The sequence below is a fragment of the Ambystoma mexicanum genome, chromosome 11, assembly GCF_040938575.1.
Source record: "Ambystoma mexicanum isolate Mex_15411 chromosome 11, UKY_AmexF1_1, whole genome shotgun sequence".
Lineage (NCBI taxonomy): Eukaryota > Metazoa > Chordata > Amphibia > Caudata > Ambystomatidae > Ambystoma > Ambystoma mexicanum.
The window spans coordinates 938,203,420-938,226,116 of NC_090934.1; the positions used below are offsets into that span (position 1 = coordinate 938,203,420).

Here is a 22,697-nt window from a genome sequence, read left to right on the forward strand (position 1 = left end):
GTTGGCCAATGGCAGGCTGAGAGGGAAAGATGAGGAACAAGTCCACAGCAGCAAGGACAGATGAGGAGTAGTCAGGGTGTCAGGAAGAGGCCCCAAGTTGAGAGTGAGACACTGGGCCTCATAACACGGTAGGCGGTAAGGGTTTACCGGTACCGGTATTTTACCGGTACCGGTAAATCCTTACCGCCTTACTACGAGGTCCCTTTGCGGGTTGGGGAATTTAACGCCTGCTTTTTGCAGGCGTTAAAAACCAACCCGCAAAGGGACCAGTGGAGCTAATTACGGTACCGCAATTTGCGGTACCGTAATTAGCGCCTTCCCCCTTCCCATAGAGCCCTATGGGGCAAGAATGGGAATGGGGAAGGGCAATGGTGGAAGGGGGAATTACCGCCCTGCCAACCTTGGAATGGGGCGGTAATTCCCCTTTCTACCAAGGCGGTGCCGGTATTTTACCGGCATGAACCATGGCGCTAATAGCGCCATGGTTCACTGCCTTCCGTGTAATGAGGCCCACTGACTTTAAGCGTAGGGAGATCTAAGTGCCAACCAGTGGACCCTCTTCATTTCGATTGAGATACTAAGCCGATAGAAGCAACTGTTTAAACAGCATTAGACTTTGCACACTTGAGGTCTGAGCAAAGCTTTTAGGGGGCCCATGGAAAACCGGCAATGCCACTGGGAGACGAAGGCGTTATCCCAGCCTGGGTGAGAGACTTGAGTTTGGTTATCTTTGTCCCTTCTTGCTGATGAGACACATGTCAATGCATGTTTCTGGACACTCTCTCACGAGTCAGACTTCTGTGCATCCTACATAGGCTGCCTGACACTACATATATACAATCTGACTCATTGGCTTAGCTGCATGAAATTTTCCACAAGATTTTTCTGGCATTCGTTTTCATCTTTACTTGAGGAAAGTTATGTGTCATGATAATTTTGCGAGATGTCATAAGCGGCAGCCTTTAGATATGCCCCATGACCCAAAAAAGGCACCCAAAGTAGGGAATAGGCCTGGCCTGGGGCCACTTTATCCTCCTGGAGGGTCCATGGGCCACTGGCCTACAGAACACGCACAATTTATGCTCAGCATCCATTACTGCATGCGTGTCCACGCAAGTCTGTACAGTATCTGCATACTGAAGTGCCACTGAGAGCAACAATACGTGGAATGAACACCTAGCAGGGGTGGTGGGTCAGGGGCCTCCCAGCCAATCAGGAATTTCTGAATTGGCTACACCTCATGGTATTGCCTGTGTTCCGAGCCTCCTCAGAAGCGGCATACCGCCCTCTTCCCTGCCCGGCACACAAGGTAAGGGCACCCCCGTCCATCTGTAAGCCCCAGGTTCCACCTCACCCTCCAATCCCCAACCCCTGCTCTTACCTGTAATTGCCTTGTCCCTAGCCAGTGCAAGGAACACTCTCTGCTCTGGTGCTTCCCTGCTGTGGCTGTATATTGCTTAATAAGAAACTCCTTTTGCCTGGAAATGTGCAACTATGGTAAGTCAATACCAGAGAATTCCCATTCTAGAACAGTAGAGTTACAGTGCATAGGCAACACAAACATCAGAGATATGGGCAAACGCCACTTCCTTGTAGTATCCCAACTGTAGGCTGACTAGAATCATGTGGCCAGATGAGGTCATCACTTCATTATGATGTGAAATGGGCTAAAGGTAGAATTGTTTTCATAGCCAGCCTTTGTGGGCAATCAGATAATCAGATACAGAATCTCAGGTACCCAAAATTCCCCTAAAAACCCAGTGAAAAGCGGCAAGTTGCCATCACCTACGCTAAATGGGGGGGAGGGGGGTTTCCGAAAGCAAACAACTGTCATGATGCCTACCTCTAAGGAGCCAGGCCGGGCCCAGCAACCCCAGAGGCAGACATCATTTTCCCCAGGGAAGTCTCAGCGGGCCCAAGTCGGGGCCCTTTGGACTCATAGCGGACCCCAGTCCTGGCGCCTTAGGCGCCAGGCTCATAGAAGAGGATATGTGTTTAAGTGCTTGGGTGCACACTTACCTGATGCAGACCTTGCTGCTTCATCCAGGCCCTCTTGAGGCCTGAATGGGACTACTTAACCTGTAGGACTACTTCACCACCCGGGTGTGGTCGGGGAAGGATACATACCTGATTGGTGGAAGGATACATACCAGGAACTTCTTCCAAGGCTATTTAAACCCCACCCGAACAGCCACACATGCTTCGCGTTGTTCTGCACCTAGCAGCTGGACGCTCACCGTGTCAGCTCCTGCATCCTGACTTCAGCCACGCCTGCCAGCACTCTGGAACACCTGCAAGGGGAGAAAGGAAGAGAATAGGAGAAGAAAAGCCCTTACCTGCTAAATCTGCATCCCGGAGTCATTTCTCCAACGGCCCTGAAAAGGAAGACATCATTTTAAAGGCATTTCGTTTCGATCGCTGCAGCGCTGCATTTTACTCACCTTTGCAAGGCGCTTCCATCTTCAGCAGCGATCTTCCGGATTCAGCTACGCCCCGTCGCCTAGAGGAAAAAAGACAAGAACCAAGGTGAGAGGGAGAAAAGAAATAAGGAAAGCTCAGTTTCCTTTTAAGTCTTACCTGTTGGATTATTCCCACTGCATTTCGGGTCCTGCCGCTTCCTGGCATCTCCGGACCCCGGCCCCTATGGGGAAAAAAGACAAAGATATTGAATGAGCGAATGCAAAGACATTACCTGAGCGCTCATCCAGAACTGTTTCACTTCGGGTCGGCGCCATATCTCCGGCACTCCGAACCCCGGCCCCTAAGGGGAAAAAGACATAAGCATTAGCGCTTGCTGCAATTAGACAACGATCATTATTATTAAGCTTGAACTTTTGAACAGAACTTTTACAGCGCCTTACCTGAACAGTCAAGCTTACCTGAACTCCCATCAATCCTCAATCCAGTGAAGTAACTGGGTTTCAACACGCCCCTGCATCAGAAGCAGGATGGAGAGCTCATTCTTCCAAACCCTAAGGTGAGGCTTCACGGGAAATAGTGGAGGAGGTATCGTGGAGGGTTGGAAGGGAGTGGGAGGCTTGAGCATTGTTCCACAGTTGGTAATACTCCCTTTTCACGCACAGGAGGGTATCCAACGAGCCAGGGAAGCCAGAATAGAGGGGCCCTTCCTGTCCATCTTCAGAGTTCTGCGCCTTCGACGCCGCGCCTCCGTGGGAACCAGGTGAGCGTTACAACAACCCTTTTCAACATTTAAGAAGTTTTAAAAAGTAACGTTTGACAGGTGATATTGCTTGAATACTAGAAGAACAATGTAGACATGGCCAATGTCATGCCCTTCTTTTCTTACTTGCCTGATTTGTGCAGCAAAATGGGAGATTTCTATTGTACTACCTCAAGATATTTAGCAGGATTTCAACCTTGGTGGTCGAGTAATAGATGGAATAATACCAGACATGATCTCTACCTATGTAAAGACCCAGATAAATCTACAATGTTTACCAATATGTTACCTATCATCAAAATAAAACCTTGTCACAGACAAAGCTAGGTTAGGTTACACAAATGAACTCCAGGGCCAGAATTGGATTGCATCTACGATATAAAAAAGTCAGGTATTTAGCTACATAACTATTAATGTGTAGAATGCCTTGCACAACTCACCAGAAAGCATTTATAATTTCTGATCTTGAAACTCAAATACCCAAAAAGGTCATCAAAAAGAAAGAAAATCATGGTGGCTAAATTTTCTTACCTGTCTTGTTTTTGCAGATGTTTCGATATAAGGAATCCCATAGCTCCTGGCAAGGTCGTGTGCTTGTCGCGTCTCCACCGTCCGTGCAGGGAGATCACATTTGTTTCCTACCAGCACCATGGGGACATCATCAGAGTCTTTTACCCGTTTGATTTGCTCTCTGCACCAAAATGGAAACATACAACAGAAGCAACCGTTATCATATTTTTTTTAGCACAAATTAGAATGGATGCATGCAAATATCAATTGTATGTCAAGACCGGAGGTGAGTATTATGCTGAACTCTTTATGCTAACTGCGCCCACTCCCTCAACAAAAAGTGAAAAGGTGCTGCTAACTGATGATACTCCAAATGCTTTTTTGTAGTGCAATATTTCTGAAGTATCAAACTCCGGCTCTGGACTCCACCTGATCCCAGTCACATGATTTTGTGTACATGTATTCAATGTCTAGAAACAACACCACACACTCCACGATACTCTGGAAAATTGGTGAACTGTTGTTATTACAGTCTTGTTTTCAAGTAATCATACAAAACTTTTAAAATGTTGAGAGAAAATGTAATGAAAGAACCGTACAGGAAAAAAGAAGAAACAATTCATGCTTACTATAATTACTGCGTCAAGTGATCAGCAAATCCCTAATGTACAGTCCACTCACATGGACACACAATGTACACAGTTCCCCACAGGGGGCTGAGGCTTCTTAGAACAAGTAAACAGAACCCCACCAGAATTTGAGGTAAGAAAAAGAAAAGGTGTATTTAGGTGTTGACAGAGACCCAGTGTGAAGACGAAGTACGCAACTTCAGGGTTGGTCACATGTAGTGAAAAAAGATTAAAGAAAGAAAAAGACAAGTTCTAACAAATTTTAGCAATCCGATGTAACAAATCGTAAGTAAAATCTCAAGCTGTATATCCACATTTAAGTGACACAGAAACACCAAATTTCATATTTTCTCAAATACATAACAAATGGTTGCAGTTCTTCATGTGTCGGGGAGCTGGTACAATGGGGGTACATCAAAATCAATTTGTCACCCCTCCCCCCAAAAAAGTTAACTTTCACAGAACACATTTAAACGCCCCAAATTTTATGCGGACCAGTTTCAATGTCTTCACTTCTGTGTTGTTCTTCATGCATTTGTTACTATTCAGAAGATATAATTCTCAGGTTTTAAATAGTAAATTCATAATCTAAATCCGAGACAAAGTCTCTTATTTCTCGACGAAAAAGTGAAAGAACCCCTATCCTAGAGAGATCCTGTCAGTTTAGTTCATGAAAGAAGAGTCCTCATTGGGTCTGCCTACGCGTGCAGGGGGTGAATCACAGACTGGAAGAGAGCTGTATTGCTCCTAGACACTAGTACTTCTAAGGAAAGTCTGCTGGTCCACAAAAACGACTGGTTGTTTCCTAAATCCAGGAAACATTAGAGCCCCCTTGGTGGAAACCGCGTTTCGGTGGTTGGTGTAATCCAATATGGCCACCTTCATCAGGGCAGAATTGAAGGACCCTGTAGGAAAAAGGGAGGGATTGAGTGATTATTAAAAATTAAAAAAAGTGTGTTGTTGTAGGAACATGAATACAAACATTGATTTACATGTTGTGGTTGCAGGTAATAGTACAAAAAGAAGTAGAGAAAAAAATCCCTTCTCTGCTGAGAGGCGGAAGAGTATGCTCTTAAAAATTGACAATGACCCGAGAGACTTAGCCTCTTATGAAGACAGCGAAGCAACGCATGGCCTCCTAGTCAGAGAAGTGTTCGCTAAGGAGATGAGCACGTTCGTGGAGTCATTCAACGTGCTGGAGAAACTGCAATCCTCAATACCTAAAGTTTTCCACAGTAGAGTTTTTGCCGAGACTGGTCGCTACAGAGGTCCCTCAATCGGTCGTTATAACTCAAAAAGACGACCGCAAGGATCCAGAGTGCAGTACTGGGAGACGAGCCAACAGACACCTTTTTCCCAAGCCACTTAGGAATATCAGAGTATGCAGGGGTAGAGGCTACTACCACCAACCACGGGCTAATTTGGATGAGAATCCAAAACTGCGAGTATCCCCCTGTGGGAAGCAGAAAGCAGCAATTCTTAGCAAACTGGCGTGCACTATCACTTGGGTAGTGCAAACAATAGCGCTTTGGCATAAGGTGCTTTATAAATCAATAAATACAAAAACACAAATAGTGGGCTTCAGGCTAGACTTCACGGGCACCCCGCAACCGACACGCATATTGCCCCTGATACATGCTTGGACGCAGAATTAGAGCAACTAAAGGTAAAAGCGGGCAATAGAGGGAGCAAGTCCTCAATTTATAGAGTACTACAGCAAGATGTTCCTAGTACACAGGAAGGAGAAAGTGAGACCAGTAATAACTCTGAAGAGTCTCAACAGTTGGTTACTATACCAACATTTCAAAATGGAATAAATTCATCTCTTCCAAGATCTCTTCAGGAAAGGGGACTGACTAGCCAGACTTGACCTAAAGAATGCACTCCTAACTATACCCAAAGCATGCAAACATTGACCCATACTTAAGATTTCTTTGGAAAGGGCAACACTGGCAAAAGCCTGCCTTTCAGACTGTCAACGGCACCCTGGGCTTTCACCAAAATCATGAGACCGATAGCGACAGCCTTGAGAGAATGTGGAGTAACGAGGATAGTGTACCTAGACGATATTCTCATTCTGGCACAGGACAGGGGTCAGCTACAAGAGCAAGTACAGTAGGTGAATGACCTCCTCTTATCCCTGGGTTTCCTAATAAACAGGGAGAAATCGGAACTTACACCGAGCAAACACAGGGAGTTCCTCAGGTTCGTGATAGACAGCAAGAATGTGACATTTGAACTTCCAGCTCATAAGATGAGAGCGATAAGGAAGGAAATAAGAGTAGTTCTCAGGATGGCGGATATATCGCTTTGGACTCGAGCTTTAGCATCCATGATATAAGGGATGTTTTCAGGACCTCTGACTAAAAATCGTACATCTGTAACAAGGACTAGGGTATCACCAGTTAGTGTCACTAGACAAAGAAGCAAAAACAGAGCTGTAATGGTGGCTTAACAATGTGCAGGCGTGAAGCGGCCGCACCAAATTTCGGAGACATGCAAGAACTAATTATAGAGTCAGTTGCGAACAGATCAGGATGGGGTGTGCGATGCAGACTCACATGGACAGGGGGCAAGTGGTTGCTAGCGGAGCTCAACCTGCACATAAACTGCTTGGAGCTATTAGCGGCTTCCTTTGCAGTCAAGACATTTGCAAGGAGCAAAATGAACTGCTGCGAAATACTCAGGATGGACAATATATAACCAATACGATATATCAATCATCTAGGAGGCACAAGATCCACAATGCTAGCAGAGCTAACTGAGGACTTCTGGCATTACTGCCTAGAGAAGAATATTTCATTTGCAGCAGAATATCTTCCAGGGGAAGAGAACGTGATAGCGGATTGGAACTCCTGCTACCGGCAGGACTTCAGCAACTGGATTTAGACAGAGCAGTATTTGCGACATTACACAACACTTGGGGTCCACTAGATACAGACCTCTTTGCATTCATGTTGAACGTTCAAGTTCCCAAATACTTCAGTTGGAGATTAGACCCGGGGGCTCAGGGTACAGACACGTTCATGCAAGACTGGACCGGAGCAGTCCATTACACCTTTCCCCGGTTTATGATGATGGCGAGGGAACTCACAAAGATTTGCAGAGATAAAGCAGAGGTTGTGATGGTAGGACCAGCGTGGAAGTCGCAAGCATGGTTTCCAACTCTGATTAAACTTCCCTCCGAATTCTCGCGGATGACACCATTCCCGCAGAACCTGCCAACAGGACCAACGGGTTTAGTTTATTCCCTGATACAGACACCGAACCTCCCGTTACTGAGTTGCAGAGTTTCGAGCAATGTTGGAACATGCTGGGAATTTCCGGACAAGCTGGTGAATTCCTCAAGGAGTAATGCCCCCCCCCCCCATCTACATTCAGGAGCTATGGCGCTGCATGGCAGCGCTGGGAAACATGGTGCGCCCAGTACAGTTTTCATTCCATTTCTGCCCCTGTAGTACAGGTAATAAACCTCCTGGCGTCACTGGCTGTAGAAGGTAAAGCATTCAGGACCATAGAAGTGTATAGATCTGCCATTTTGGCAGGTCACAAGGTCGTGGATGGCAACCCAATCAGTGAACATCCAGCCGTAATACCCCTGCTAAGAGTAATCAAGCTCAATAAGCCACTAGCACCTAAATATTCCATTCTGTGGGTCGTTAACAACGTGCTTACACTATTCAAACAATGGCCTCACAACTATCAGCTCTCGGGTCAACAGCTGTCTGGCACGTTAGCCATGCTGCTGTGTAGTGTCATGTAGAGACGTTAAAGCATTAAAAGTGGACAGGAAGATATTATAAACAGATTGGATAGCTTTAGCAATGTCGAAGCGCACCAAGAGTAATTCCACTGTGATATCATACCTGCATTTTCCAATGACAAATCGTGTGTGCCGTACTTTATCAAGCAATATGTGAAGTTTACAGCAGAGCTTAGACTGCAAGGAGTGACCCAGTTACCAATTGCGTGCAGGAAGCCTTTTCACGCTGTAGCTGCAGCTACCATAGCTAGATGGGTCAGAAAAGTAATGATCTTGACAGGCATTGACGTAACAAAGTTTGGTGCCCATAGTGTCAGAGCAGCCATGGCATCCAGGGCATTCACGGCAGGCGTCTCATTATAGGATATTCTTAAAGCAGCAGACTGGGCCAGCGACTTCACATCTAAGACGTATTGTTTTAAACCAGTATCAGCCGTGGCAGTGACTGTCATTAGAAGCTTTCAACAAGCATAATGCTCGCCTCCGGTCTTGACACAAAATGAAGATTACCCAAGCTTAGAGCACAGGGAGTCTCGATTCTATTAAAGACACGGAGGCGAGCATTATCCCTCCCAAAATATGCATTCAAGGGAAGGAGAGTGGTAATTGGTTGCTAACTATACAGACATGTGCACTGCAACGTATTTTCCCTCCCTAACTTCTCTTTTCATATCCACAGGAGAGGACCACAAGAGCAGATGAGGCGGGTCATTCAGCCGCGAGGGCGTACACTTCAGAAGCGGCACTTCAGTTTACAGTCCAGAGCTGCATGAGCGTAGCAATAAACTGTTAAGCATAATACTCGCCTCCATGTCTTTAATAGAATCAAGACTTCCTGTGCTGTAAGCATGGGTAATCTTCATTATGGTAGCATTTGTAAAACTGTCTATTAGGACCATAAAAGGTCAACAATCGTTTATGGCGGAATATGTTTAGTCTGTAATGATGTAACGATGTATAATCATATTCACACGCTCTAGGACTATGAGACCCTTAGTGTGCAGGGCTCAATCTATAAAAAGCACTATTTAACCATGGGAAAACTACCAAAACATGTACAGTATGCTTCTCACCTAGACAGACATAGTTCCTCTAACAGGTCTACGGAGGTACCACGATCTGAGATGCAATGGTTATATCGTCCAGCCTACTTGCATGTAAAAAAACATGAGGCATGTTCTGGATTACCTAAGCAACTACACTTTGCTGCTCCTATTGATGCATGTATAAATGTACCTATAGGGTAGAATAAAACACAAGCAGCTCAATAGCCACAGAGTGCTGTATAAAGTGGAGCGGATGTATAGTACAAATGCTGAAAGATGGTCGAAGCAAAGGTAGGCAGATGTTTGGGTAGAAAGGAAGTGGTGCTTGGGTTTGGTACGACTATGCATGCCCTTGAGCACGAGGGAGGTGTTCTGTAAAGAGACGTTTTCCTGAAGTGTACGAGAGATGGGACCAGTTTGATGTGTGATGGCTTGCTATTCCAGAGTCTTAGTCTAGAGTTGCAGTAGGGCGTTTCCCTGCTCTTTTTCTTTTTGCATTTCCTGATTTATGTGTGTATTACGATGGTTTCCCGAAATGGTGGGATGTATCCGAGCTCTGTTGCATCCACAGGGAACCATTGTGGTTTTAAAGCACATCCACATTGTAGGAGTCTTTGATTAGCACAGGTCTTGCCTCTCAATTTGCAATGCAGAATTCGCTGCAATTGTCAATGCTGACCATCTACACGGGAAGTGGGAGAGTTTGAGAAAGAGCACAACTTGCAAGAAATGCATAATGTGGGTATGTATTTAGGAACATTAACCCCAAGATTTCTCTCTGAGTTTGAGAAGAGCTCAAGACGGTGAGGCTCTTCAAAGAAAACAGCATGTAGGATATCAAATTAATAAAATCTTCAAAGCAGGTCAAAGACAGTACACACATTTGCAGAGACATTATCCTTTCTCGCATTAAGCAAAAAACATGGGAACAGGTATGCAATGTCTCAAGGGCCTTGGCATTTACTCCTGTAACTACCATCATAGGCTCACAGTTCACTTTGCATGTCCCTACTTGTTTGTTAGCCATTCCCACCACTTAAAATACTTATTGATCAGTGTACCCACAGTACGAGTAATAATGGACCTTATTAAGAATTTGGTGCTAATTTCGCTGAATTACCATCAAAATCACCGCAACGGAGTCCTGTGGCGTTAATAGGAGATTACAAGTGGTGGTAATACCCCATTTTTGGAATCCATGGGACTCAATGGGGATTTTTGGTGGATTTACCACTGGCAGAATTACCATACAGTAGATTTATTGCACTGTAATTCCACCTGTGGTAAATCTGGAAAAATTATAATGTGTCGATGCAGGAAAGGTGGCCCACTTTTTTCCGCACTTTCCAAACTTGTAATGAGGTCTGTCCTCTAAAATGAGTACATACTACATGAATGTCGACCTTCAGGATAAAAAGGATTTCATGATGAACAATTATTTTCCAAATCATTTAGCAAAATCTTAATAACATGGCTTGCCTTTTTCTTTTATTGGAAGACCTGTGGATTCTGATATGTTGGCAAGTTGACCATGCTCAGGTAAGGATGATGCACCATTGCTGATGCAAATGCAAATACCGCATAAAGTCTGGGAAAGCAGAGCAAGTGAGAAGGGGGCTGGGAACTCAAGAGCGTGCCAAAAGCCTTGCCTTGCGCAGCACTGCGCTCTGTTGCTTTGTAACATAGTGTGTGCACACTACATTCTCGAAGCCGGGACAGGTGTTTGGGTTTCTGGGGCGTCGGGGCGCACACGATGACAGAACTAAAGAGGAAGAAACTGCAAAGAGAAGACAAATCCAGGATTTAAAGGCCTGGTCCTACAGTTGCAGCAGTCATTTGGGCTCGGTTGTACTGAATGCAGACTGTTGCTGGCCAGCTCCCCCCGCCACCATCTTTCCCCCACCCTCCATCCCTTTTTTATTGTCCTCCCTCCTTTCATCCCCCCCACTTACTTTATTTGTGCGGCGGTGAGTGACTATGCCGCAACTGCTCCTGCCTCACGGCTCTCGCAGGCCGATATGAAAAGGGAAGAGAGGCTCCGTACAGAGCCCTGCCTTCCCTTTCCATGGCAACCAACTTGGCAAAGTGTTTTCCTTCGTTAAACGGGATGTGTGCAGCGTCCCGTTGAACGAAGGAAAATACTTTTGTTACCGCTTTGGCAACCTGGGGTGCTAATAGCCTTAATCCCCCTTTCCAGGGGCTTGAACAGTGGGTAACGGCCCAGAGCCCTCGTTATCTGCCCTTGCTTCGCTCGGGCCAATAACTTGGGTTGTCGGGCCGTTACCCCCTCCCCCTGTTCCAGCTCTTGGAACGGGGGATTGATATTTTATTTCTATCGCGCTCATACACAAGTGTTTCAGAGGACAACAAGGCAAGGGAAGGGGAACAGGGGAGAAGAAAAACAACGATCTTACTAGGCCCATTGACATAGAGAACGCGCAAGTGCATGGGAGAGGGGGAGAAGTGCATGGAAGGGGGGAGAAAAGGTGAAAAAACAAATAAGAAATTAATAAATATAAAGGCAACAAACAATGGTAGTGCAGCCAGCAAGTGGCAAGTGCGGGGTATAAGGCAGCAGGCTGGGTAGGTCTGATAAGTGCAGGAAGAACATGGTGGGACTGTATGGGTGGCACAGAGGCAGTGCGTGAGGGTGGCAGGCTGAGCAGGTACCGCGGCCCAGAGGACAGAGGGTGGCCAAGGTGCACAGTGCCAGGAGAGAACAGATCAGCAGGGTAGGGGGGGGCAAAGGCAGAAGCAGAGAGGAAGGTCTTTAGGTGCTTCCGGAACCGGAGATGGTTCTCCTCAAGTTTTAGAGTGGCAGGGAGGCTGTTCCAGAGGGAGGCCCCAGCCGAAGACAGATCTACCCGCAGCACGTTTGAGAAACGACAGACCCTGAGGGAGTTAGAGCTAGATGAGCGGAGAGCTCGAGATGGGAGGTATTTGCGGACGGATAGCTGAAGGTATGTTGGACCCAGGCCCCAGAAAGCCTTGTGGACAATGCAGAGGGTTTTGAATTTAATCCTTGCATCGGCTGAGAACCAAAGGAGAGATTTCGCAGCTGGAGAGATACGATCCCAGGGCTTGAGGTCAAGGACAAGTCTCGCAGTCCTGTTCTGGATAAGTTGCAAAGGGGGCGGAGAGTAGAGACAGGAAGATTAAGAAAGAGGCTGTTACAATAGTCCAACCTAGAGAGAACCAGAGCTCGGGAAACAGTGAGCTCCTGGGGGAAGGAGAGGAAAGGAAGAGTACCTCTGAGGAGGTGCAGTAGGAAGTTTGACTTTTTTGATACATCAGCAATGTGGGTGGAGAAGGAAAGTGTGGAATCAAAGGTGACACTGAGGTTCTTGGCCTCGCAGATGTGGATAGGAGGAGGGCCAAGGGAGGCCGGCCAGAGAGAGAGGGGAAAGGAAGGTGATTGTGTGCCAATGAGGAGGATCTCTGTCTTGCTGGCATTCAGACAAAGATCGTTGGCGGCACACCAATCTTCAGTGGCAGTTAGGCAGTCGGTGATGAGAGAGGTGGAGGAGGTGGCCGAGTGCAGCTTGAAAATGAGTTGAGTGTCGTCCACATAGCACTGGAAATTAGAGCAGAAAATAGCAATACAGCGGACGAGAGTTGCCAGGTATTGGTTGAAAAACCAGGGCGAGAGTTTAGACCCCTGGGGATTAACGTCATATTAGATGTGTTCTAATTCTTGTTTATTAACATTCTCAAATACTCAAAGTTAATGTCACATTTACATGTTTGGAAGGAACAAGTTGGTATTAGGAGCGAAAAGTAGATCCTGGTAGCTGTTGGTTTCAAGCTAACAAGGCTCTACTATGCTAGAAGCAGGAGCTAAATCGCTCCCAGATCCCCTCAATTTCAACCCCTGCTAACTGGATATATTGGAACTGAATGCTCTAAGTATGCCAAACGGGAATGGGCCATGATGTACTAACTGGGCACAACTGAGTCTTGTAATGGTGTACAACATTAACATAATAGAAACAGACAAAAGGGTGCTAACTGACGTAAATGGAATCTGGCTATCATCTGCTAAATGGGCATTCTTCATAGGGGCTAAACGGACATTGTGAAAACTGTGCATGATGTTCTAGCTTAGCATAACAGAAACTGGAAATGATCTGGTAGCTGGGCATTATGGAAGCTTTCAATGAGTCAAGTGGGAAATAATGAAAACAGAAATGTATTTATTATTTATTTATTTATAGATTTGTAACGCGCAAAGAGCCCATGCACATAAAACGAAAAGACATGAACAAACAAACAAAAACTGGAGAAATGCTCCTTAGCAAAAAGCAAATTCATAAACCAGAATCTAAACAGGCAAAGTGAGGCAGTCAAGGACAGACCATTAAAGTAGCATTAGCAAATCCACCAAGAACTTATTTTAAAAAGTAAGTCTTAAGCGCCTTCTTAAACAGAGGAAAGGAACGTATTTCTCTCATGCATGTATGGGCAAGAGTAAGAACTCTAAAGGCAAAATGCTCCTTAACTAGCAACCAATCTAGGGCGCAACGAGCCTCTGTAACATGAGCCCTACATTTGATTTGGTTCACCATTCTAACCGTGCTATTTTGAAGTGTCTGCAGCTTAGAAATATTGCCTTGTTTAGTGCCGTGCAGAAGGCTGCTAGAGTAATCAATCTTTGTTCCAACAATGGCACGTGCCAGACAAGCACAATTCTCCTTGAATACGAAGGGGCGATTAGGGCACAATAGTTTCAAGAAATATGAGGTGCTAGAAGACAACATTGTTAGCATAGGCTTTCATCGAAAGCGAGGCATCAAACTAAACTCCCTAAACTAAACTTACCTTTGTTGCCACTGGAATAACGCAACCAGCAATGGTAAACTCGCTTAAGTCAGCAGAGAGCTTTGCAAGTCATGGTTGGGTGCCAGCAACAAGCAACTCCGTTTTAGAGTCAATCAACGCTAATCAATTAAAAGTCGTTTCTTTTTAATATTGTCCAAATCCTGTATGCAGCAAAATCTGGGTATCGTCGGTGTAGTTAGTGTATAACACACCAAGATAATTAAGATTATCAAAAAGGGGTTTTGCGAATACATTATATAAGGTGAGGAAAAGACAGGACCCCTGTGGAAAACCACAGACCAAATTAACAGGGGGGCTGCTGCAGATTCCCTAACAACTCTTGCAGTATGTACAGACAGAAAAGAGAACCCAGGCTATGTCCTCTGAGGAAAAATTACCGGAAGAGTGCAGCCAATCTACCAATATGTTATAGTCTACCAGATCGAACGCTTCAGAAAGGTCGAAAAGCATAAGCAGAGCCACCCAACCCTTATCCCTAATCTGGAGCATGTTAGACTTAAGGTCTAATAGGGCGGTCTTTGTCTCATGTGCGTCCCTAAAGCCTGGCTGCCTAAGACCAAATAAACTGTACTCGTCCAAGTAAGGCTATTTGTAAATATGCAACGCGATCGATAATCTTTAATAGGAAAGGTACATTAGTTATTGATCATAGTTCGAGCCACACTAGGGTAAGGGGAGGGCTTCTTAAGCAAAGTCATTATCCAAGCCTGCTTGATGGTAGAAGGTACAGTAGCTGAGTTAAAGGAAACGTTGATAAACTTGGTGACCACAGAAATCAGAGAGGGTACACTCTCATTCACAATGACAGCTGGGCAAGATCTCCTTTGCACACTGTGGTTTAAGGGAGTGGATATTAGCTGCAACCTCCTATTCCGTAACATTAGAGAATTGAAATGGTGGAAAGGCAGCCGGAAGGTTATTTCAGCGACTAGGTAGTGGTGAGACAGTAGCTTGTTTTTGAGCAATAGTTTGCTTAAGGGGTTGAACCTTATTTCTAAGGCATCCTTTGTAGCATTACACCACACGTCATCCTTACTGATAGGATCTTGTGGTTTCACATCGGGGCACTCAAGTTCTCTAAGAACTTAGAGTAGTTCTTTGGAGTCAGATTTAGCTGCACTAATGCGTGATTCAAAGTGTTCCTTTTTGGCACTGAGTAAGGCTCCCTTATTTTGTTTTGCAACAGAGAGATAAACTTCCTTATCCTCAGAGGAAAGAGATCTAAGCCAGTTTTTGTGACATTTATTTTTCTCAGATCTTAATTTATGTAAATCAGATGTAAACCAAGATTGTTTATTGGAAGTGACAGATCTTACGATATCTTAAAGGAACAATCTCATCTATGGCTAAGGTCAGGGAGTGCTGATAATAGTCAACAGTGTCTTGAACAGATGTTAAAGACACAAGAACCTCAGAAGGTGTATGTAAGAGCAGAGAAAGAGAATCTTTTATAGCTTTGCACAAATAACGCTTGGTGACAGTGATATTAACAGGGTGCACACATTGATTCAGGTTAGGGGTAGGCAAATGGATCTAACAAAATAATGATCCAGCCACGGATATGGTGAGATTGTTGATCGCCATTTCATAAGTACAGATACAATCTAATATGTGACCTTCCCTATGGGTGGAGGACATACATGCTGCTGAAAGCCAATGTCAATATGAGCTTCACTAAGTGAAGCAGCAGTGAGATCTGCATCATCATTAAACCAATAATTAAAAGTGCCCAACAATAAAATATTGGAGGAGGGTTTAATCATTGGCAGGAGACTAGAGATGAACTGAGTCTCAAAATGTGGCATATCATTAGGGGGTCTGTACAGTATAAAAAAGCTGTATTTGGGGGGCGTGGCTTGGCGCCATGATGGCTGGTCTGGCTCTCTAAGAGCTCCTGACTGTGTTCACACGCCGACATTAATACGCCCCAGTAAAACTGACCTCCCGAAAACGATAGACGGTGTCTCCAGCTCTGGTGGGGCTCCTGCATGTAGAGGCCAACTCCCAACCTGCGGGATTGCAGAGGCCCCAAGAAATCACCCGGTCTATGAGGGGCTGGGGAGGCCTCTGCTCCTCTGCTCCAAAATGGCGGGCGCAGCACAGTCAGTGAAGCCACTATGCTCGCTGGTCCCGGCGTTCACTCAGGCAACCCCTCCGGCCTGCTGTGTCCCTCGGGGGCTCCACTCCATGCCCGCCACCCAGCAGCAACCTGCAGCACACCAGCATCCACCCCGCATGCAAGACCTCGGACGACTGAGGACTGCCTCCCTGCTCGCTGTGCCGGGGCCGGCGCGTAGCATGAGGGGCGCCTTCCGGGGATGAGGAGAGAGGTACAGAGGCAGAGACTCCTTCCCCGAATCATCGCTGGAGGAGAGCCGCAACCTGCTGGAGAGGCGCCTGCTCTCCCCTCCACCCGGCACTGCGGTAGTGAAGACAACAACGTGAGCTGCGAGCTCCGCGGGTGCTGCGGCCCCGCTTGGTGGCAGGCCCACCCGCACTAGCTGCACAGAGGGGAAAGCGTTGGGGCAGTGCAGCCCCTGGACACCAGCCTAGAGGACCATTGCTCCACATCCCGCACCCCCCCTCGGCGCGCCGGTGGAGGAGTCGGGGCGGCAGAGACATCCTCCCCCCAAGCATCCCCAGCAGTGACTTACGACCAGCCACGCACCAGGTCCCGCCTATCGCAGGACTCCGACGCCTGAAAACTGCCGGCCCTGCTCTGAAGCTCCGGAGAGTAGCATAGGGTGCACCAGCAGGCCGGAGAGAAGCAGAGCGACTCTGCGGTGCCTCGAACCCTGCTGAGGAGATACCTGCTCTCTCCTCCCCTCGACTCAAAGGAAACAAGCTCTGCTTGTGGCGGACTGGCCCGCTCGAGCGGCACAGGACAGCCGCTGGCCCAGCCTGCCAGACCCTTCTGGCAGCGGTGGGGGAGCGTGGTCCCCCGGACACTAGCCAAGGGGACCATCGCTCCACTTCTTGCCCCCCCCCGCGTGCCCCTCTCAGCGCGCCGTGGAGGAGAGGGGGGATAGAGGCACCCCCCCAAGCACCTTTGAGAGAGACCTGCGGCCTGCCACTTAGACGAGGGGTGCCTTGGTTCTCCCCCTGCCCGGGTGGGAGCAGGGCTAACAAGAACTGCGGGGGCCTGCACAAACAAGGAGGCCATTTTTCCACAACTTGCCTCCACACAGCTCCCTGCTGCACATGCGAAAGACTCACACCGGCAGTCTGCCCCACGCACCCCGCTGATGCTTTGGATAACACACAGCGCACCAAGGCCCACATCGCCCGCCACCAACAGACAGCAGTCCCCTGATTGCCCCTCGCCGCAAGTCGGCCCCCCATCGCATGGTAGCAGGCTGCGAACCTCGGCACTGCAACCTAGGGCCCCTAGTCGCGTGCCTGGGCGCAGTGCATACTAGACAGCCCCGCCGGACCCAGCAGTTCAACATGCAGCACCGGCCCTCCCCAGGGCCCACCAGGTTCAAGAGGACCCCCGAAGCTAACGGACCTGGGACCGCATGGACCAACTTTGCACCCGCCCTCCGCTGCTGAAATCCGGTACGTTTGTTGCACCAGGAGCCCTATCCCTGCACGTCGGGTGCTTGGAAATCAGGTGGGGCCTCAGCCTACGTGGGCAGAAGTCAGGACAAAGCGCTCTCGGCTGGCGATCAACTTGGGGGGCCTCACCTGAAGGCCAGGCAGCCCGCAGCCCAGAATGTCCAGGAACCCCAGACCCCCAAAACAAACGGACATTTCCTCCCTGTTTGCGGCAACTATGACAGAGAAACCCAAACGGGGAGAGTGCCACGAAGAACCCACCTCAGGGACCCAAGTGGAAGCCAGCCTCAACCAATCAGCGCGGGGGTAACAAAAGGGGATCTCCAATACCTGCTCACTGCATTCACTAAAGAACACCAAAAAGGTACCGAGGAACTGAAAGGCAAGATCTCCACCTTGGATAAGCAGGGGGGAGGATGGGGGGGGGAGTGGTGAAATCGAGTCAAGAACGGAAGAAATAGAAACCACCGTATTCGAGCAGAACTTTGAAATCGGCGAGAGCACGGACCGAGTTGCGGCGCTGGAGGCCAGGTGCGAGGCCCTAGAGCTGAAACAGGAGGATGCCGAGAACAGATTCAGGTGCAACAACATCTGCCTGAGGGGAATCCCCCCTCAAACTCTGATGCAGAGCTGGGGGACTACGTTAACCTCCTGAGCTTCACACTTCATTCTAAACCTCCCAGATGGGGGCCCCCCTGGAGCTCGACAGAGTCCACAGAACCAGGGCTTGGCAAAGCAACTCCTCCCCTCCAGACGTCCTAGTGAGGGTGCATTTCTTTAAGATCAAAGAAGAGATCATGCACGAGGCTAGAAACTCAAACCCCCCCCCCCCGCAGTACTCTTCCGGGATGCAGTAATCTCCCTATACCAAGACCTAGGGGCAGCCACCTTGGCAAAGTGGAAAGCCGACTGGCTCCGCGAGAGGAAGATCGCATACCGCTGGGGATTCCCCACCTCCCTATCTTTTGCATGGGAAGGCAAAACCCGCCACATTCTCACTCCCAGAGTGAACTCCTCTTCATGAATCCAGAGGAGACACCGACCTAGGTTGACGGACCCGCCCAGACCCCGGAGGAAAGACCGCGGGAGCCCCTGAAGTCATGGACCCGAGTTGAGAGATGGTGCAGACTGCGCTGCCCCCCCGCCAAAAGCAAGAAGAATGTCAACGGCTGAGCCAGCTGCCCGCCGAGGTCCGGTAGCCCACCGGAACAGCACTCCCTGGAGTGCCCTATGCGGCATCCATCATCAGTTTCACCGGTTGCATAAGAGGCACTGTTGCCTCCAATTGACTTGGTGCGTTGGACCGGTTGCCTGCCCAGTTGGCTTAAGTCTGACCCGGAAGTTCGTTCAGTGGGTTGGGGGCAGGGGGAGGCTTTGCGGAAGGAGGACAAACCAAAAGGGTCAGAGGGAACTTGGCGCAATGGAGGGTGACAGAACACTTTTCCATAGAAGCCATAGATGGGGACCCCAGAGCAGACTCTTAACGTGACGACCTGGAACGTCTGGGGCCTGAACGCACCCAGAACACGGAAATACGTGGAGCAAAAGCTAGCTCGACTTGGCTCGGATATAGTCTTCCTCCAAGAAACGCATCTCCTAGAGCCAGACGAGTAGCGCACCAACTTCCAAAGCTATCCAAGACGCTTCTTTGCCTCGGCGAAGCAGAAGAAAAGGGAGGTGGCTATCCTCATCAGCGGCAATCTGCCCCTAACCCAGGTCACCACCAAAAAAGGATCCTGAGGGCAGATACCTGCTACTCAAGAGGCCTACTGGTTGAGCTACCGATCACTCTAATCGCCATCTACAACCCCAACAAGGACCAAGGCCCCTTCCTCCGTAAGCTCCTGCCGATCATAGCCGCCTTCGCCAGAGGCCAGCTGTTATATGGGGGTGGGGGTTCTTCAACCTGCCACCAGACCCTAACTTGGACAAAACTCTCCCGCCGTCAAGAGAGGATTTCATTAACGCCCTAGCCTTGGCCGAATTCCTAAGGGAAACAGAAACCGTAGACATCTGGAGATTCCTCAACCAAGGAGCAAGAGACTATACACACCTGTCGCATATATACAAGGGATACTCGAGGATTGACCTGATACTAGCCTCTAGCCCTCTGGCCCTCTGCGTGGAAGGACTCGACATAGGGCACATCACCATCTCAGACCACGCGCCAATGACTTTGAACCTACGCACTCAGGGTCTCCCAAAGCCCCACCAAAGGCCCTGGACACTCCAAGACCATATCCTCTCGGACACAGCCATTAAGACCGAATTAGCGGAAACACTTGTGAACTATTTCAAGGAGAACGCCACGCCAGACGTCGCCTGGGCAACCACCGGGGATGCAATGAGGCCAGTGATCCGGGGGTAGCCATGAATGCCACAGCAAGGCTCTGCCGACTTAACCAGCTACACCAAACCAACCTGGAGAGGAAAGTAATAGGGCTGGAAAGCAGCATTAAAAAGCGCCCGGCCAAAGCTAGCGGCCGTTACCTCAAATGACCAAAGGCAGAACTGGAAATGCACCAGGCAGTCCGGGCGGCCAGAGCCCTCTTGTACACCAAACAATTTTACTATCTTAATAGCAACAAGTCGAACCACCTCCAAGCGCACAAGCTGAAGAAAACACAAAGAAGGAACTACGTCCAGTGCCTATCTGACCACGCCAGCACCCTGCGCTACCTAGAGGCAGAGAATCTGGATCTTATGACGCAGCATCATGAAGGCATCATGGCAGGGCCCCCTACGGCCGCTCCAGCCCAGGCCAGTTTCCTGGCGGTCACCCAGAAGCCTCCGCTACACCCGGTGCTAGAAGCCCTGGAGCAGCCAATCACGACAGAGGAAGTATCCTATACGATCCGCACCCTGAAGAACACGTACCCCAGACTAGACGGACTCACAACATGATTTTACAAGAAGTTCACACACATTCTGGCACCGCAGCTAGCTGTCCTGTTTAACTCTTTCTTAACGTCAGGGGCCACTACACCATCCATGGAGGAGTCCTCCATGTTCCTCATCCTGAAGCCGGGCAAAGACCGTACACAATGCGCATCATACAGACCTATCATGCTGCTGAACAATGATGCCAAACTGTTTGCCAAAATCTTGGCCAACAGACTAGCCCCCATCCTCCCAGACATTATCCACCCAGATCAAACAGGGTTTATCCCGGGCCGCAACACGCAGGACATTATAAGAACATCTCAATGTCATAGAGTCAGCGAACAGAATGGGCGCCCCCCTGGTGGTCCTCTCATTAGACGCACACAAAGTGTTTGATATGCTGGACTGGGGCTACAAAGAAGAAACCCTCCGCCACTACGGGTTCGGTCCGAACTTTAGGAAATGGGCCCTCATCAATTACCAGCATCAGTCCACCCACCTGAGACTGAACAGAGCTTGTTCCTGGAAAATCAGCATTGCAAGAGGGACCAGGCAGGGGTGCCCCTTCTCCCCGCTTATCTTTGCTCTCTCCATGGAACCACTGGCCAGCAGGATCCGGAGCAACCTGACAATCCAGGGCTTGGAACTTAAGGGGGAAACCTACAAAACAGCCTTCTATGCGAACGATATACTGCTCACCCGAGTAGAGGGGTCCATGCAGACCCTATGGAAGGAGCTGAAGGAATTCAGAGAAGCCTCGGGGTTCACGATAAACATCGCCAAGTCCACAGCTACGGGAATCAATGTGCCGGGCCGCCATATGGAGCATTGCAAGCCTCCTAGCCGATCCAGTGGGCTAAAGCACAGATAAACTACCTGTGGGTCCAGATCCCGTCCAAGTCCGGAAAACAAATACAGAATAAACTTCCCACAACTAACCAAAGATCTCAGAGACGACCTGGGACGCAGGTGCAAGCAGGAAATCTCCTGATTCGGCCCCATCAAGGCGCTGAAAATGAACCTGCTCCCGAGACTGCTCTACTTCTGCCTGGCGCTCCCCACAACCGTCCCCACGAAAGCCTTGCAAAAGCTGCAAAGAGCCATTTTGAAATAGGTTTGGGAGGGCAAGAAACCGTGAATCCCAAGACACATCATGCTCCGCGGGCCTGCCACCGGTGACCTGGGGGTCCCAGACGTGGCCAGATACTGCCTTGCAGCCCAGCTTTCCCACGCCTTTGCTTGGAAAACAACCACCAATCGGGCCAGATGGCTGAAGCTGGAAGAGGACTGGAGCACCACCCTGATCGAAGCACTTCCCCACATGAAAACAGGCAACATGCCCAGGCACACAGGCCTGCTACCGGCAACGTGGAACATGTGTCGAGCTGGAAGAAAGCGGCTCACCTCTGGAAATGCAGAAGCCCGACAGGTCCGCTCACCCCAATCTGGGGCAACCCTGACTTCTCCCCGGGACTCGTCCCGAACCCCTTCAACAGATGGCAGGAGGGCGGTCTGAGAACCATGGTGGATTTCTACGAGAACGGGAACCCGCTAAACTTCGAGGAATGCAAGGCCAAATTCTCGATCCCCGAGACGGAAAGATTCCGTTACGCCCATCTTAGGCACTGGCGTAGCAACCAAGAAACTAGGCGGCAGAGAGCTAAGAGCCCTAGAGCGGACCCTCATGTCGTACCCCCCAAAGGGAAAATTTCGACCCTATACAAATTGCTCGACAGGTCGGACCCGTCCAAAAAAGAACCGTACATGCTCAAATGGGGAAAAAGACATTGTCAGAACCATCGAGCCGGAGGAATGGAGTCAGATCTGGTCCCAGGCCCACAATAGCTCTAGATGCATGACAAACAGAGAGGGCACCTACAAGGTGTGTTACAGATGGTGTCGCACCCCAGAGGCTATGAACAAATTCAACCCGGCCATACCCCCACAATGCTGGAGGGGCTGCCCCGACCGGGGGGACGCTGCTCCACCCGCGCTGGACCTGCCCGAGGTCCACGCTGTTCTGGAGGGAGGTCCTGGATCAAATCAAAAGGATAACGGGCCTCATAATCCCCTGGAACCCAGGCATCGTCCTCCTGGGAGCTACGGGCGAGGACCAGTTCCCGCTAACAGGCCGCATAGCAGATTTATGCATCCAACTCTTGACGGCAGCAAATATCTTCCTGGCCAGACTCTGGAAGAACCCGAGGGCCCAGCTATACAAATGTGGTGGTCCAAATGTTGGGAGACAGTGGTGGTGGACAAAATCACGGGCATAACATTCAGCAATA

The 22,697-nt window shown here is 48.9% G+C and overlaps 1 protein-coding gene across 5 annotated transcripts in view; it reads right to left on the minus strand.

Moving 5' to 3' along the window:
• The window catches only part of LOC138503949 (GTPase HRas), a 609,987-nt gene that overhangs the window by 135,117 nt on the left and 452,173 nt on the right, over positions 1-22,697 (minus strand). For all 5 annotated transcript variants that reach the window (XM_069624075.1, XM_069624073.1, XM_069624076.1 and 2 more), the window contains one exon: positions 3,713-3,872. In XM_069624075.1, the coding sequence (XP_069480176.1) occupies positions 3,713-3,872 (160 nt within the window). The remainder of the gene's footprint in view (positions 1-3,712; positions 3,873-22,697) is intronic.